Below are 17,320 nucleotides of genomic sequence, written 5' to 3' on the forward strand. Positions count from 1 at the left end.
CACAAGAGAAATTCAACATTAAAATGTAACACACACAGAAACGAACTATAATATAACAATGGACATTTTCTGACTTGGTACAGAAAAAAAATCAAAAAATCTAATAAATGAACTGGATGATTAATCATATCATAACACATGAATACAACAGAAAAAAATAAGATTTACAACTACAAACGTGAAGGCATTTGATTTTGCAAAATCCGATGAGAATAACAAATATAACATCAAAACTAAATACATGAATTTGGGATGGAAAAGTATCGTGACGCGTCTTATAGCAATGCGAATTCATACTCGGCAAAACAGTCACAATCGGGAATAAGTCATGTTCGGTAATTAAAAGATCAGACGACGTAATGAAAAACCACAATCTAACACGTGGTAAAAATGTCCTTAGTTAGTTTGGGCAAAGACACATCGTATGGATCAACCAATTCGTGATGGTGTCCGTAAAATCTACGGAGTGTCAATTTTAATCCGTCCTCTTCATAACTTTGTTGGAGCAGTTTTTGCACACTCTTGTATATGAATTCCGTATAGTGTGAACATGCACGATAATAGCTTATCAATTGAGATATGTAAACACCATACGAAGGGACAGAGGGTATGTTACTACTTAGAAATGGGAAATTGATAATTGGGAAGTTTAAATATGTCTTTTGATCTTGATTTTTAGCTCACCGTTCCGACGGTTATTTTCCTATATGCAATGAAATGTTATGTACTATTTTGACTATAGTACTGGTAGATAAAGCTTTATTGATGCCAAGTATTTCTATATTTGAAACTAAGATAATTTTTGCAGAAGTTTTTGAATAGTGCAAATTTAACAAAGACTACTAGGGAATAATCAATGCTGGTATTACACCTTCTTGGGTCATGTTAATTTTATGTGATACCTATCGTAAAGCTCTATTTGTAGGAAATCAATGATCAATAAAGCAGGCGAGAAAATTTCAGCGTCTGTAAGCTTGTTTATATCTCGTAGAGATATAATCATATACAAAACTCGCCCCCCCAAAAAAAAACCCAACCCCAAACAGACAACAAAACACACCCTATTGATAGAATGTATATATAGAAAATGATACCTTGAACTTCATATTTTTTATGCTCCATTTATGGGCATTATGGTCTTTGCGTCCGTTCGTCCGTCCGTCCGTGTGTCTATCCGTCTGTCCTGCTTCAGGTTAAAGTTTTTGGTCGAGGTAGGTTTTGATGAAGTTGAAGTGCAATCAACTTAAAACTTAGTATACATGTTCCCTATGACAGGATTTTTTAAAAATTTTAATGCCAAAATAGAATTTTCCCCCAATTTCACATTCCACTGAACATAGAAAAATGATAGTTCGCATTGGGCATCCGTGTACTATGGACTCATTCTTGTTTGTTTTATTTTTGATTCAGTATAAGTTGTCTCTAATGCAAAATTCAGTTTAAAATTTAACATTGAGACCTTTTAAAGTCCTTCTAATGAACGTGGAATTTCATTTATCCTCATATGACAGAAAAGGTAGTATTTGGAGCATCATAACACGAAATCACTTCATGCATGTATAAAATGCAAAAAAGTACTGCTTTCACTATAATTCTTGATTTCAAAAACACATCGATGCCATCAACTTTGAGTTAAAACTATATGCTCATTTCTATTATATTTTCTATTGTTTATATGGGTTCCCGAATAAAAAAAAAGGACTTATATAAGATTTGTTTGTGGTAATAGCTTTAATACTTTTATTATGGCCCCGCAACAAAGTTCCATATAGTTTTATACTTGTCCGAAATTCCGTAATTCCGTCATTCCTCATTCCGCAACAAACCATTATTAGGAGTTTTTCTATACGCCTTCAGATATTGTGCTGATTTTTGGTATGTGAGTTAACCATGATGAGTTACAGATCAAGTGTAAGTTTCGTTACGATCCGCTGATTTTTGCAGAAATTACGGGCTTTGAACTTTGATAAATTGTTGAAAATCACAGTTATATGGACTTGTTTTCTAAACGCTTTCAGATATTGTGATGATTTTTGGCATGTGATTTAACCATGATGAGTTACAGATCAAGTTTAAGTTATGTTCCGCTTGGAAGGCTAATTTTTGCCAAAACTACGGGCTATGGACTTTGATAAATTTTTGAAAATCACAGTTATACAGACTTTGTTTCTAAACGCTTTCAGATAGTGGGCTGATTTTTTGGCATGTGAGCTAACTATGATGAATTACAGATCAAGTTTAAGTTTCGTTCCGCTCCACTATTTTTTGCCAAAATTAAGGGTTTACAACTTTAAAATTAGTTGAAAATCACAGTTATACTGACTTTTTTTCTATACGCCTCCATATTTAGAGCTGTTTTTTTATATGTGAGACTACCATTGTGTTTGTGTCCACATGTGTTATTGAAATTGCAGATTTTCAAATTTTTTTGAGACGGGGCCATTCGTGTCGCTTTGACACATCTAGTTTATATACACACTCTTTACTAAAATATGATTCATTTTGATTAATATTTACAGCAAGAAACGATGCTCGCTTTGTCCAATATAAAGGTTTTGGAAAGTGGAACGGGTGGAATTTGACATCAACTGGAAAATGAGGATGTTGGATAGTTGTTGAATTTTTGCGTAGCAATAGGCCAATGACGATCAAAACATCTTCTGTTCGACAAAAATCCTTTTGAGTATTATTTTACATTCGCTTTTCCAATTTTATGAAATACAAAAAATACAGGGATATACTTTTTAAAAATCTGCATACGTGGAAAACAGATTATGTGTTAGTACCCGTTTATGCGCACTGAACGTTATTACAACATTTATATGTGTTTTATTTTTGTTTTTTTGTTTTTTAGTTGTTTAATGAACGTATACCAAATCTCAACTTTGTTATTAAAATAAAATAATGTATTAAAGTGACGATTGTTGGGGTATTTCAAACACTATTATTCATAAGAACCTGGAACAAATATATATTTATGGCACCCTATGCATTATCACTTAGTCTGTAAATATAAACAACAAACAAGAATAATAATGATAAATTGTGTTTGGCAATCCATGAAATGGCTTTTTTATGTATGTAAAAGACACGTGTTTGTAGTTAATTGTTCAAATTGATCAATAGCCAAAAATGATGATATATAAAGGCAACAGTAGTATACCGCTGTTCAAAACTCATAAATCCATGGACAAAAAACAAAATCGGGATAACAAACTAAAACCGAGGGAAACGCATTAAATATAAGAGGAGAACAACGACATAACACTAAAATGTAACACATATAGACAAAATCCCACGAGAATAACAAATATAACATATATATATAACATCAAAACCAAATACATGAATTTGGGATAGACAAGTACCGTGACACGTCTTATCGCAATGTGAATTTACACTCAAAAATAAGAGAAAACAAACGACACAACGTAATAATGTAATACACACAGAAACGAACTATAATATAACAATGACCATATTCCTGACTTGGTACAGGGCATTTTTAAAGGAAAAAATGATATAAATGGTTTAATATAGTTGCCGTTGATATAATTTGTCGTGTATAATTAGTCCCTTATAAACCAGTGTCCAATCAATTTATTCGTCCAACGTATATCATTGCAATTGAGTATGACGCAAATAAATCATCAAACTTAGAAAAACATATTCTTTTCTGCTATTCAAAGAAAAGAATCTTAACAATGACATTTCATAAATCATAGTGTTTTCGTTTCCGTTCAGACAGACGACCAAATAATATGTTCTTGCAATTCATTGTTACCACTCCGTTCCTCATCTATGAAAGTTTGATTCCTACAGGCATAACTTAGGGTTGTACGCAAGTAAAATCTTTTCTTTTTATATACATGGTTGTTTTCTTAATATTTGATGTCTGCTAAAATAGCTTAAAGTTAAACACTAACAATAGGTTTTCTCTGCCGAACATTGTTTACGGGTTTCAGTAAGTCCTGAAAGTCAGTAAACTGTCTGTCTTTCATCAAACATTTATATCTAAATAGAAGTAAGCAAACAAGCAAGACAATATGAATATAAAAAAGAAGATGTGGTATGATTGCCAATGAGACAACTATCCACAAAAGACCAAAATCACACAGACATTAACAACTATAGGTCACCGTACGGCCTTCAACAATGAGCAAAGCCCATACCGCATAGTCAGCTATAAAAGGCCCCCATAAGACAATGTAAAACAATTCAAACGAGAAAACTAACGGCCTTATTTATGTAAAAAAAATGAACGACACAAAAAGACACAATGAACAGATCTAAGAGTACTCGCAGTTATCTGACAGCTAGTTCAAAGCCACTAACAACTAATAAAAAAATCATGCATCTAAGACTAAACTATCAATCCGTACACATCCAACATCCAATGGATTTAGTGTAAAGACGTCATATACAGCCAGAGAAAAACCTGAACTTGTGCAATGCCAAGTTACAGGTATCGACAGATTGTAGATCCATGAATATGTATATGCATATAACATACTAGTAATATTTAATTAGCTTTTAATTTACTGATAACAAAATCAATATCTATACCAATAAAAACAATATTCAATAATCTTATTACAGTGTTGAATAGGTAACCTTTAAGAATAAGTTTATTTAAAGGAGCGACAAGTTTACATGGATCATTTCTAAATATCCGGGCACGGTTAACAACATTTCCGTAAAAATGAGGATGTGCTATCCCGTTTGAAATAAGTTTTCTACAGGTACAACCAAACTTCAAAACCAAATCTTTATATCTATGGAAAAATATAGTAAAGGTTTTAAGTAATTCATGGTAACGATACCCCTGGTTTAATAATTTACCAGTAATACATAGGTTGCGTTCGTTAAAATAAAAAACGTCACAACAGACACGGGCATAGCGAACAAGTTGTGAAATATAAACACCGTAAGATGGTGCCAAAGGAACATCACCATCTAAAAATGGAAAATTAACAATAGGGAACGAATAAAATTAGTGTGGAGTTTCCCGTTTAAAATCGAAATATCTAAATCCAGGAAAGGACAGTTATTACCGAATAAATTTGATTTATTCAAAGTAAGTTCCTTGGGGTAAATTTCAGCAGTATATTGAGAAAATTCTTGATTATTTAACGAAAATATATCATCAAGATAACGGTAAGTGTTGAATTTATCAATTAAATGCAATTTCGACGGGTCTTTACTGAGTTTAGTCATGAACTGTGATTCGTAACAGTACAAAAACAAGTCTGCTATTAAAGGGACACAATTAGTGCCCATGGGGATACCTACAACCTGTCGATAAACTTTGTTGCCGAAACGTACATAAATATTATCAAGGAGAAAATTAACAGCTTCAATCATCTCATCACACCTCCAGTAAGTATATCTAGCATATTTACCTTTCTCATTAGAGAAGAAGGCTTTAAATGAGTTGCAGCAAATACATCTACATTCAACTTTACAAAACGACCATTTAATTAAATAGGAAAACTTTTGTTTAATAAGATAGTGTGGAAGTGTAGTGTAAAGAGTAGAAAAATCAAAACTATTAAAAGAATCAAAAGGACCATCAAAAGCACGTAATTTATCTAAAACATCCAAAGAATATTTTACACTCCAAAAATGGTTTATACCACTATGTTCATATATTTTATTACAATAGTTTATGATTAGCTCTTTAATAGTAGTTAATGAACTAGTTAAGAGCACTGAAAAATTAGTAGTAGAACACTTACTAGAGGCCGAGATGAAACGATATTTAAATGTTTTTTTGTGTAGTTTAGGTAGCCAATACATAGTAGGGACCTTTTTGATGTGGTTGTGATATGCTTGTTTACTATATGACTCTCTGTGGAGCGGATGGACTTAAATGTAGATGAATTTAAAATTTCATTCTTAAGAACGTCCGTGTAGTATTTACGGCATACTACCACCACATTGTTGGCTGCTTTGTCTAAGAACATTTCCAAAATGGTTAACAGTTGTTTTGGGTCGTAAATGCTCTTCAACTTTGTTTTTTAATTTGATATTTTACCTGTTTGGATTCAACAATCACCGATGAGTCTTTCGTAGACGAAACACGCATCGATATTGCAAGCCTGGTATCTATGTTGAGGTTATTCAATATTTTTTGACAATTTTACAGTCTTTTTTACCTAATAAGCATTATATCAAGTTGAAGAATCAACTTCTCCCAATAATTGTACGTTTCATGCTCATAATATCAAAGTGATAGATAACTAAATATATTTGGTTCTCCCGATGCTCAAAATCTGTACAATAAAACATAGGTTTTAATTCAACAATTAGTAAGAGTGTTTTCACGGTTATACACCATCAATTTGTTGTATGAATGTCCATCATGTTCTACACTTATTTGCCATTCCGTTGCCCATCTTAGATCCAAAGTGACAACAAAAGTTAGATACATTTTCAATTTTGTCCCTACAAGAAAATTCAAACAGCTATGTTTTGGAAATACTTGCAGGATTGGTCGAAACTATACGTGAATGATTTATGATGATATCCATCTGCAAAAGCTAGGTTCCTGCGTTCAGAACATTTACAAGTTTGTTAGCAAAACAAAATCCAAAAGAGGTACGGCCTAATACTCTAGTATTTGTTTCACTCACAAGTCTAAATTTAAATTTATTCAAGCCCCCTTGGAAATACAAAAGTCTTTAGTATATACTTACATTTTTTGCAGCAGCTTAATATATTTGCATAAAATTAAAATCCTATTTAGAGATTGCATGTTGCTGACTGATACAAAATAGCAAATTTTACATTTTGATCGTTGTTCGGTGTTACGCTTATTCTGTCCTATCAGTGCCGTTGTCACTTGACATATCGATACTACATGATATCTATTGACAGTTGAATCTGCTACCATGATTGTATTATTAAAATAAAAATGTTTAAAGCTATACCATATGACTTCGAAAAAAAATCTTGTTATACGGAATACGGTATGATTCATGAGTCTATTGTGTTATTAGAAGGACAATAGTGAACTGACAATAACAACAAAACGACGGAAATGATGTAGAAACAAGAAAAGGTAAACCTTGGCAGGGCAGGTGGTCATTATTTCTGATCTATTAACATCGGGATAAGGGGTATTAATTTTAGGCATTACACCTGTTGCTATCATTATCATATGTTGCTATGGGTGGGCGGAGCTTATTAGATTAGTGAAAATTACACAAATGCCGCGTGTCAAATGAAATGAATTAATAATATAAGAAATTATAATATAATAAGTATAATAAGTTCAATCAATTGGATAATGTTTCAATTATGTGTATCATAGGAAGTATGAATGCTACATATTTCCTTTAATTAGCTAGAAATAAAAACAACATTTTATAAATTTTATGCGTACGAAGATGGACTTTTGGATTTACCTTCATCGGGAAGGCCCAAAGTCGAATATTTTAAAGAAAGCATTATAAAACCCAAAACAATCGGAAGAGTTTTATGACCAAAATGGGCATAAAAATATAACCAAATACTTATAAGGTCAACTGTTCCTGAGGGAGTAGAAACTTGACCATTAAACATGGATACACGAAAAATTTTGACATGTTTTTAGTCTCAATGTTCTTTATAACTTTAAAGAAGATTTTAATCCACCAAATCATAAATCTCATATTATAATGAATTCATCTTTATACAGCTCCCGTTTCTAAAATAAATGCGTCATGCTAAAAGATTATAACCAAATGATAATTCCTGTACCCAAATTTTAAACATTATTACTGTCTGTTTGCTTTGCTCACGCATTGTTGTCATAATAATGGAATTTTTTACGACTTTCATACAAGTGAGAGGTCTAGTTAGCTATTAAACTAGGTTCATTCTCCATTAATTTACCTAAGAAAATGCACGTTAAGTTAGGATTATGACAGTTGTTTTCCATTCGTTTGATGTGCTTTATAATTAGCTTAAAATTAATTTTACAATTTGTTAAGTGACGTTCCGTTTTGAAATTTCCTTGGAATTTCAGCACAAACGTTATGAAACTTTTTTTCAAACAATATCAAGAAAATTATGTTCGCACGGTCGTTATTTGGTATACAAAAACAAATGATCTTGACGGTGATTTTAAGATAAATCAAAAGTTCGTAGTCTCTTTGACCTATAAACGAAGCGTTTTCTCTCTCTCGAAGAAGTCTTTTCGTACTCATTTATAATCCTGGTATCTATGATGACTTTATTAAGCTTTGAGGTTTTTTTTATCTTTTCAGATTGCTCACAAACATTTCAGTGTTCCAAAAATTATTTTGCAGTAGCTTATTCACAATCCTTGTAATATGCGGAATATTTATATTTGAAATTTCAGCTAATGAGGAATTCGGTACCGCTTTTTTTATAATCGTGAACTTCTGATGATAGTTAAATACCAGTTATGTTTGGTATCACTTGTTTGAAAGTGTCCAGGAATGTGATTTTAGTGGCAGAGACTTCATAGGTATTAGCAGAAGAGCGTTGGAGGAATTCTAACTGAAAACATAAAGTTCGAGTTAAGTCTTATCTCATTTCATGTCAATTTCGTCAATGAATTTGAACAAAGAGAGAAGTATGTTCAGAAAAGTGTTGAGAATATGCTTTTTCTCGTCTGCGCTTAAAACGGCAAATCTTTATCCCCATTGTTGGTCCATTTACTTAGAGATAATGTTCACTATTTCAATGTGAAATTGATCAATTTGATAACAAATTTAGTAGCTGGAATTAAAATGGCCTATATATTCTAAGATTTTGAAACGAGAGAAAATCAGTGACATTTTCTTCAAAGATTTTATCGATTGAACTCCTAGCCAGTTACAATCCAAAAAAGTCATATTTTCAAACTTTCACTACCAGCAGCATCGTAGAATCCAAATTTCAAAATAAATAACCTAACAAACTAGGGCAATTTTATATATTTTAGATGTTATTGTTGAACAGTGTTTTGTTTAAAAATATTGATTATTTCTAAAATCACAATAAATTCATAATTTTCGTGAGTTTGTACATATTAATTGTCCAGAACAACTTACCAGTTGTATATTGCAATTCAATAAATGAATGTTGTTCGACAAGACTTATTTCAGTCGCTGTTCATTGCGTGAATAACTAATGAAAGTCGAATGTCGAAAATGTTAACCACACATATATTCAAGAATGCACAAGAGGTGTTTATCAGTGTTGTTCGGTCACATATTTAATAATATTCGATATTTAGATTAGTTATTCTGTCTATAACAATGAATTGTTAAAGAAGTAGTAAATACATGACACGTTATCTTTTTTAGTAGCTATTACTTCATTTTGATTCTCTGCTGTATTTAGTTTTAAACGGCATGATGTAATTGAATGAGACGTAAAGCGTTGTATTAGTTAGTTAATCGCAAATGGTTTTGTAAACTTTTGCCCTTTCCTTAAACATACTGCAATTTTTCACAATTTAAGTGAGCAGTAATTTTTAAATAATTGTTAGCATTTGACATACACATTATTATTGTTCTTATATGTTCCGTCCGTTGATAGAATAACGTTTTTTTCAGATTATTTGTAGTTGAATTGAATTTACTAGCCTTCATGATCCGAAACTAGATCCAGATAACTTTGAATAGATAACAGATCTTTGATGGTGCCTGTTAAGTTGATTCACAACCTGTATACCCGTTGACGCCTTTTAATCTCTAGATACATGTGGGTAATTTGTGTCGTTGCGTTAATGTTATATTGATATTTGCTTCGCATTTCCCTTTTTCACACTGGTGTAGATATGTTCTTCTTCCTGACTTTCACAAACACCCTTTTTCTTACCGTATTTTTAATATCTATTAAAGATCAATGTTCGACGTATTAGTATTAATCATAGTGTCACCGACAGATTTAACTTTTCTTTTTAGGCCTCTGTTGCTTTACTGTTCCGAAAGATTGGTGTATTTTTTTTATCCCTAACATTGTCTCCGAATATTCTCAGTCGAAATTATTGCGATGTTTTCATTATTGCCAAAAAATGCGACATGGTTATAATCTCAATAATTTTAACTCGCATATTGATTTTTTTTAAATAAGTGAATCCGTTTTTTTCTTAATTTACAACGCAAAAAATGATAGTTGTATTTTGGTCTTAACTGACACAATATGAAATAACAGTAACCATATTAATAACAATTGTTTAAGGGACAATTATGCATTATCTGCACATTGATGTGGAATTAAAATATGTCAGAGACATTTCTATGTGATTTGATAATGGAATATACCTATATAATGATGGATTAAGCCCACCTGACCATGTGTACGTCATCAAATCAAGCGATTATATCTTCTGCTTTACAGAGCCAATAAATCATCTTCTTATTATATCATCCACAGGGAGCATATCAGAAACGTGAGTATACCTTGTCAGAAATTGTCTTTTATTCAAACTATTAGTTTGTTAAGGCTACCTAGCTTATATGTTTTTATGGACAGTTATTCGACGACAGAACTTGCCGAATCTTACGTAAAAAGATACAGCAAGTCAAATCTTAATTTAAAAAAGTGTAATTGAACAAAAACGATTATGTAAGAAATGAGGATTCTTTTACAATCACAGGTAAGTAGTAATTCTAATCATACTTCAATCAATATTTTATATTCTATTCAATATTTCATTGCCTTTAGACACTGTAATACAATATGTGACAAACTATCAAATAAAGATAAAACAATTGAGTTATTCATTCGTCTTTCTTTCTTGATAATTATTTTCATGTTATCACATTCAAATAGAATTACGATGTTCTACCGCAAGAATATATTACTTTGGCTGTATTTGGCAAAACCTGTCGGAAATTTTAGACCTCAAAGCTCTTTAACTTTGTACTATATTTTGGCCTTTTTGTACTCTTTTATTCGAGCGTCCCCGATGAGTCTTTTATATGCGAAACTGGCGTCTGGTGAACACAATGATGAGTATACTACCAACTTAACGTTAACATACTGATTTTAAAAAAAATGTGCGGTCTTGATCTGTTATATGTTAATCGAAAAACGTATTCTTAGATATAGGAAGATGTGGTATGAGTGCCAATGAGACAACTCTCCATCCAAATAACAATTTACATAAGTAAACCATTATAGGTCAAGGTACGGCCTTCAACACGGAGCCTTGGCTCACACCGAACAACAAGCTATAAAGGGCCCAAAAAATTATAAGAGTAAAACCATTCAAACGGGAAAACCAACGATCTATATAAAAACGAGAATTGAAAAACGTGTATGAACTACACAAACAGACGACAACTACTGTACATCAGATGCTTGATTATTACAAACACATTGGCAATATCACTTCCTATAGAGGCGTCCTACCAGAAGGTGTCATCATCCTTGTTATCAGCTATTTCGTGTTGACATCAATTTCATTGATATCATTTCAAAACTTTTAAGGATTTTCTTCCCCAAGGAAAAGGAGTACCTTATCTGTACTTGGCTAAACCTTTCCGAATATTTTGGTCCTGAATCTTCAACTTCGTACTTGATTTGGCCTTTCAATTTTTTATTTTAGTGAGTCTTTTGCAGACGAAACGTACACATTTTTAATTCTTGTATCTATGGTGAGTTTATTCATAACCACTAAATCTGCCGGTGGTGGGTTCCGCCATGAGGGTATCAACAACCCGGTAGTCGGTAGTGGCAAAAAATATCTGAATTTGGGTCCGAATGGCTCTTGAACTTCGAACTTTATTTGGCATTTCGAACTTTTTTATTCGAGCGTCAACGATTAGTCTTTTATTGTCAACCAACTAGTGATGGCGTCCGTAAAATTTACGATTATATATATGTTAATGAACAGGTTACAAAACTTTAAATATGTTACATTAAGCTGTATTTGACAAAACCTGCTGACTTTTCCGGTCTTCAATGTTTTTAATTTTTTTTACTTCATTTGGCTTTTTACGATTTGAGCGTCACTGGTGAGTCTTATGAAGACACAACGTACGTCTGGCGTACAAAACTGTAAAACTGGTATCTATAATGGTTTGTTTCATCAATATTTACGAAGGGATTTTGATTTTTCTTACAAAATAGATGTTATTAATGTACAAACTCATTCCATTGTCCATTACAAATTTGTCTTGTTATTCAAGCAAACTGCAATTTTCTTTTTTCTTGCACTCCTTTTGTTTTTGTTAAATCTGGGGCTTTTGTCTAAAAATGGTTTGAACATTTGCTTATCAGAAAGTAAAATAAACTAATCTTTTCTTTCTTTAAAAAAATATTTGGAGCATGTGCCCCAGTTCTACAAGATTTTCATTTTACGCTTACAAAACTATATCTCGTTTGAATCAGCTACATAATATAATATCGCTTTCATAAAACAGACACCATTATATGTTGTCATTTCATTTTGGGGTCTTTGCCCCAAACTGATGGAGATGGCTTGCTTCATCATTAACTGCTGCTTTTCAAGAATATCTTATTATATCATTTTGGGACTTTTGCCCCAAAAATGTTAAAGCTTGCCAGTATCAAATCTATGCACATTTCGTTCAAGTGAATTAGGGATTAAGAGATTGAAATACATTTCTCTTTTTCAAATAGAAATAGTTAAATGTAATAAAGTGTTTTCATGATGATGTGCGTTTTATACGACATCGACTTTATACTGCTCTTGCACATTCGACCTAATATTATTACTATACTGCTACTTAAATTAATACCTTGATAGCTTTTTAAATCGTAACACAAATGTCAAACTTATTTTCATCCCTTAATGGACCCCTGATTATTGAGAAAGTTTTCCATGATGTAATTGACATTATACAAAATATAGCTATGTTTCTATATCTAGGAAATAAACAGTATAAAACAAATATGACCATGCCTAAATATTCATATGTAGATGCCGTACATTCAAATTATCTTATACGGCTGAAAATAGTTACAAAACTCGCTACTTAGTATGTATCACAATTAATTTTATATGAAAAATAATATTTCAAGAATTAGCCATGAATATTTACGTAACGATATTCTGTACACCAGAGGCGCGTTTCGTCTACATTAGACTCAATATTACGGAAAGAAATACAAAACTCGTTAACATAATGTAAAGTAATGTTCAATTTTAAAATCAAACATGGTAGGTGAATGATATCCTAATCATGCATATAATATAACCGTACCAAGCTTATACGATTCTAAACCAATTGATTAACACCGATATTAAGAGAAATACATAGATAGGAATAAAATGATGAAAACAAAGTGAGAGGAATAATGTATCTGCAAATATAATGATCAAATTATCACTGTTTGATAATATTCAATAATTTTAGATTTCGATAAGAAGTTTCATGAAATTTAACTTGACTTTAAAACAATTGATTCTCTTTGTTGATTGTTAAACAATTAGTGATAACCTTGTTAAAATATTAAATAGATGAATCACTTTGGTATTTTCTACCAAACTGGTCAACGGATCAATGGGAAAAGGGAAGAGGAGATTACAATTGGTAATCTGCGGATCCTCTACGGAATATTACAAGGGGTTTTCTCATTCAATTAAGATATGACCCCCTATCAACCAGAAATCGCATAATTCTTTCTTGAAAAGAAATGTGCCAAATATGCGGCTTCATGAGGAAAAAGACAAAAAGTCCATCAACAGTGGTCTTGAACAAGTACTTGAAAAACATCATCAATTATACATAACTTGTACTTTAATACGTCAGTTGTACACTTAGTCAGTACTAGACACAGACAACAGAAGACAGGTCCATGTGACCGTACGTCTATACCGATAAAGTCATCAATAATACATGACGTGTAGTTTAATACGTCAGACGTATACTTAGTCAGCACGATACTCATACAACAGAAGACAGGTCCAGGTGACCGTACGTTTATTCCGATGAAATCATCAAAGATAATATGTTGATAGTTTAATTAGTCAGTCGTGCGGTACGTCGAAACAAGACTCAAAGTGGTTTCCAAATAAAAAAAGATGGCCAAATCATTATAGAAGTTAAGCATTAAAATAAAGCAAAATGATTTTAAATTACAAAATCTGGTACCAAATCTTGCATAGACCTATATGCATAAGGGAACAATCTTAATATTCCAAGGATTTTAACATTATATGCATTATAACATCATTCAAAGAAAATTTATTCTTCAGACCTCTTTTTGAAAAAGCTTTTTACAGATAACTTCGTACCAAAAACAAATATTTTTATTTCATATGATTGTTTCGTTCAATTTCATTCCTGATATCGAAGTCATACAATGAGCCACCCATTTAACCCAAAATATTTTGTTTGACTACATAAAAAGTATGTCAACCATGTGTCTGTCTCGTCTTCCTCAGTTCTTCATAAAATTCCATATATTGGCATTATAACGTCACGTCTGTTTCATTTGACATAAATAACTTTTATTCAGACTTATTTACTAGCGTCATAGTGTTTAATACTAAGTTCATATGAGTCCAAATTAAAATCATCAATTGTACCTCTACTTAATTATTAAAAGAAAATGCGAATGATACCTAACAGACATTTAAAGTCAAAGTCGAAAATAAACTGACAATACCATGACTATATAGAAGAAGATCAACAGACAAACAAAACATAGAAAACAAAAGACTGAGCAACACGAAAAGTATTGGGAAAAAAAGGTATACTGTAAAAGAAAGCATACTGTAAATTTATCAGAAGCTAGACACAATATGCCCCATAATCTTCCTCGAGCTCCTTCACTGCTCTCAATCTCAATGCAGCTTTACGTTTAAACTAGCAGATGATATTTAACAATACATGTTTCAAATTGTAGGAAACCTGACAACCTGTCATACAAAGTCTAAAATTAATGTTTACACATTTTTAATGTGCAGAAAAAAATAGACTTATCAAACCTTCTCATTCACCTGAAATATTCTATAACATTTTGCTCTGCTTTCAGATATGTCACAAATGAGAACGCTGCTTCATATAATTTGTATTATACAAAGTCTACATTTAGTATTCTCTCAAAATGAAAATATGTGTGCGCATAAGGAAACGGAAATGACCATTACACGAAGTATTGAAGTTTCTTTGGAAGGGAATATTGGACAAGTAGAATGCACTGGCAGAGTTACGGTTAAGCAATGTGAAGGCACGTGTGTATCCAAAGCAAAACCAAGTGGGAACAGCGAAACTGGAATGGAACGGGTAAATATATAGTTTAGTATTACATTTTACCTCCGACACACATACCCTAATTTTCAAACATGATAAAACCTAATGAAATATATATGTCAAAGAGTCTTAACGTCATTTTCAGAACGGTTTTTATAGTTCGTTCTTTTGTTGTGCTAGAACACCACTGTCCTACATTATGGGGAGGACTCCCGTAAACATGATTCTCTGGTGTGCCTTTCCCAAGTCAAGAACCTGTAAATCAGTAGTTATCGTTAGTTTTTGTGTTTCGCATTTATGTTTTATTAATTGTTAGTTAATCATACCGCATCTTCTAGTTTGTATGTACGATAAATGTGTGCCACACATAATATTGGTACATTCATGAAATCTTGATTCGCACCATGCCTGTCTTATGTTTTCTGATTTTACAGGACGATTATCGGCCAGTTTAGGACACTAATTCTTAGATGTATATGCAATACCAAATTTATGATTTGTTGATACTACTAGAATGAATGTATTTGTAATTGAAGTACAATACACACAAAATATATTATTATTCCCGGATTGGGTTTGTTAAAAGTGCCGTTATAATTGTTTTTTTTTATATAAAAATTTGGCACAATTTAACAAATAACAGTTTTGATCAACCATAAGCATTTATAATAAGGTCACATATTTACCATTCTCCGTTAACATGAATATGACATATTCTTACATATTGAAATGCAGACATGAAGATGTGTCCCTGTTTTTTTGTTTTTATACAGTTAATTTCCTGTGTGTGTGTAATATTTTCTATCCCCTAACAAACCAAAATGACGTGAAATAACACATGCATTGTCGAATTAAACTATACTTTGATCAATACGAATTCTTGTTCTATATTGGTAAATATATAAATATCTGTAAAAATTGAAGGAGACGCTTGGCAGACGCCAATGATACAGAAACTCATTGCTCGACTGCTCTATTTTGAAATCAAAGAATATTTAATACTAAACTATTATAATGTGTGATTTTTCTTAATTTACAGACATGTCATTGTTGCAGGGAAACAGGACAAACGAGTAAAACTGTTATTTTAGACGAATGTTATGACGGCACAGAATTAATTCCAGACTTCAAACCAACGACTTCAATAACAGAACCGTCTGGTTGTTCCTGTTCACAATGTAGAAACTGATCTAATTACATATATCACTAATAAATAATATGATACTTGATTCTTAATGTTGTGTGTAAATGACAGTCTGAATGAAATAAATGTCGATCAGTTTCATATTAGCACTGAGATACACTATGTAGAATATGATATTTGAACATCATAGTAGCTTAAAAGTTAGATACATTAGTAATTTATTGTTATTTAAGAAGCCAAAATGGCTAGAGCAAAACATGAGGTAAACCTTAAGACGCGCATGATTTACAATTTTCATTCAATTTGTTCCTTGTCGACATGCATCGTTAAATACTAACTACCCTTTGAAATGGTCAAAATGATATTGTATAATTTAAAAAAAAAATTTCTTTCAAAAACATACGAGCAGGGTCAAGCTCAAAATCATCTTAATGGCCGCTCCATTTCTGAACTATGAATTTAGTATACACACCAACTAAACATCACATTTAGACAAAAGACATATATAGGAATTAACGTGAGGTGGTCTATTACAATATATATGTCTTCATACCATATACGACTTAAAATCGGTGCCACTTTAGAGTAATTAAAAAGTAAAATCACAAAAATACTGAACCCCGAGGAAAATTCAAAACGGAAAGTACTTAATCAAATGTCAAAATCAAAAGATCAGACACACCAAAACAAATGGATAACAACTGTCATATTCCTTACTCGGCATTCGTTTTGAATTTTCCCCGGAGTTCAGTATTTTTGGGATTTTTTTTTTTTTTTTTGGTACAGACATTTGAAAATGGTGGATTGAACCTGGTTTTATAGCTAGCTAAACCTCTCACTTGTATGACAGTCACTTCCGTTATATTGACAGCGATGTGTGAACAAAACAACATTTTCTTGTTTATATAGAAATATTTACATTGTGTCATAGATCAAATCTATTCGTTCAGTGTATGCTTACTGTGTTAATACTGTGGATTCATTTATTTTCGAGGGTACCAATTTTCGT

General features: G+C 31.9%; 1 protein-coding gene across 1 annotated transcript; it reads left to right on the forward strand.

Annotated features, from left to right (window-relative positions):
* Positions 1–15,053: 15,053 nt before the first annotated feature.
* Positions 15,054–16,356, forward strand: LOC139510983 (partner of bursicon-like). The gene is made up of 2 exons (XM_071297545.1): positions 15,054–15,200; positions 16,207–16,356. The coding sequence occupies exons 1-2, from the start codon at positions 15,054–15,056 to the stop codon at positions 16,354–16,356; spliced, it is 297 nt and encodes a 98-aa protein (XP_071153646.1).
* Positions 16,357–17,320: the final 964 nt, after the last annotated feature.

The sequence above is a fragment of the Mytilus edulis genome, chromosome 2, assembly GCF_963676685.1.
Source record: "Mytilus edulis chromosome 2, xbMytEdul2.2, whole genome shotgun sequence".
NCBI classification, from domain to species: Eukaryota; Metazoa; Mollusca; class Bivalvia; order Mytilida; family Mytilidae; genus Mytilus; species Mytilus edulis.

Bases quoted from the DNA above. Each gene is read 5' to 3' on its own strand.
- LOC139510983 (XM_071297545.1), top strand. From the start codon at position 15,054: ATGACCATTACACGAAGTATTGAAGTTTCTTTGGAAGGGAATATTGGA. The intron at 15,201-16,206 runs GTAAATATATAG...CTTAATTTACAG, and splicing joins GCGAAACTGGAATGGAACGG to ACATGTCATTGTTGCAGGGA.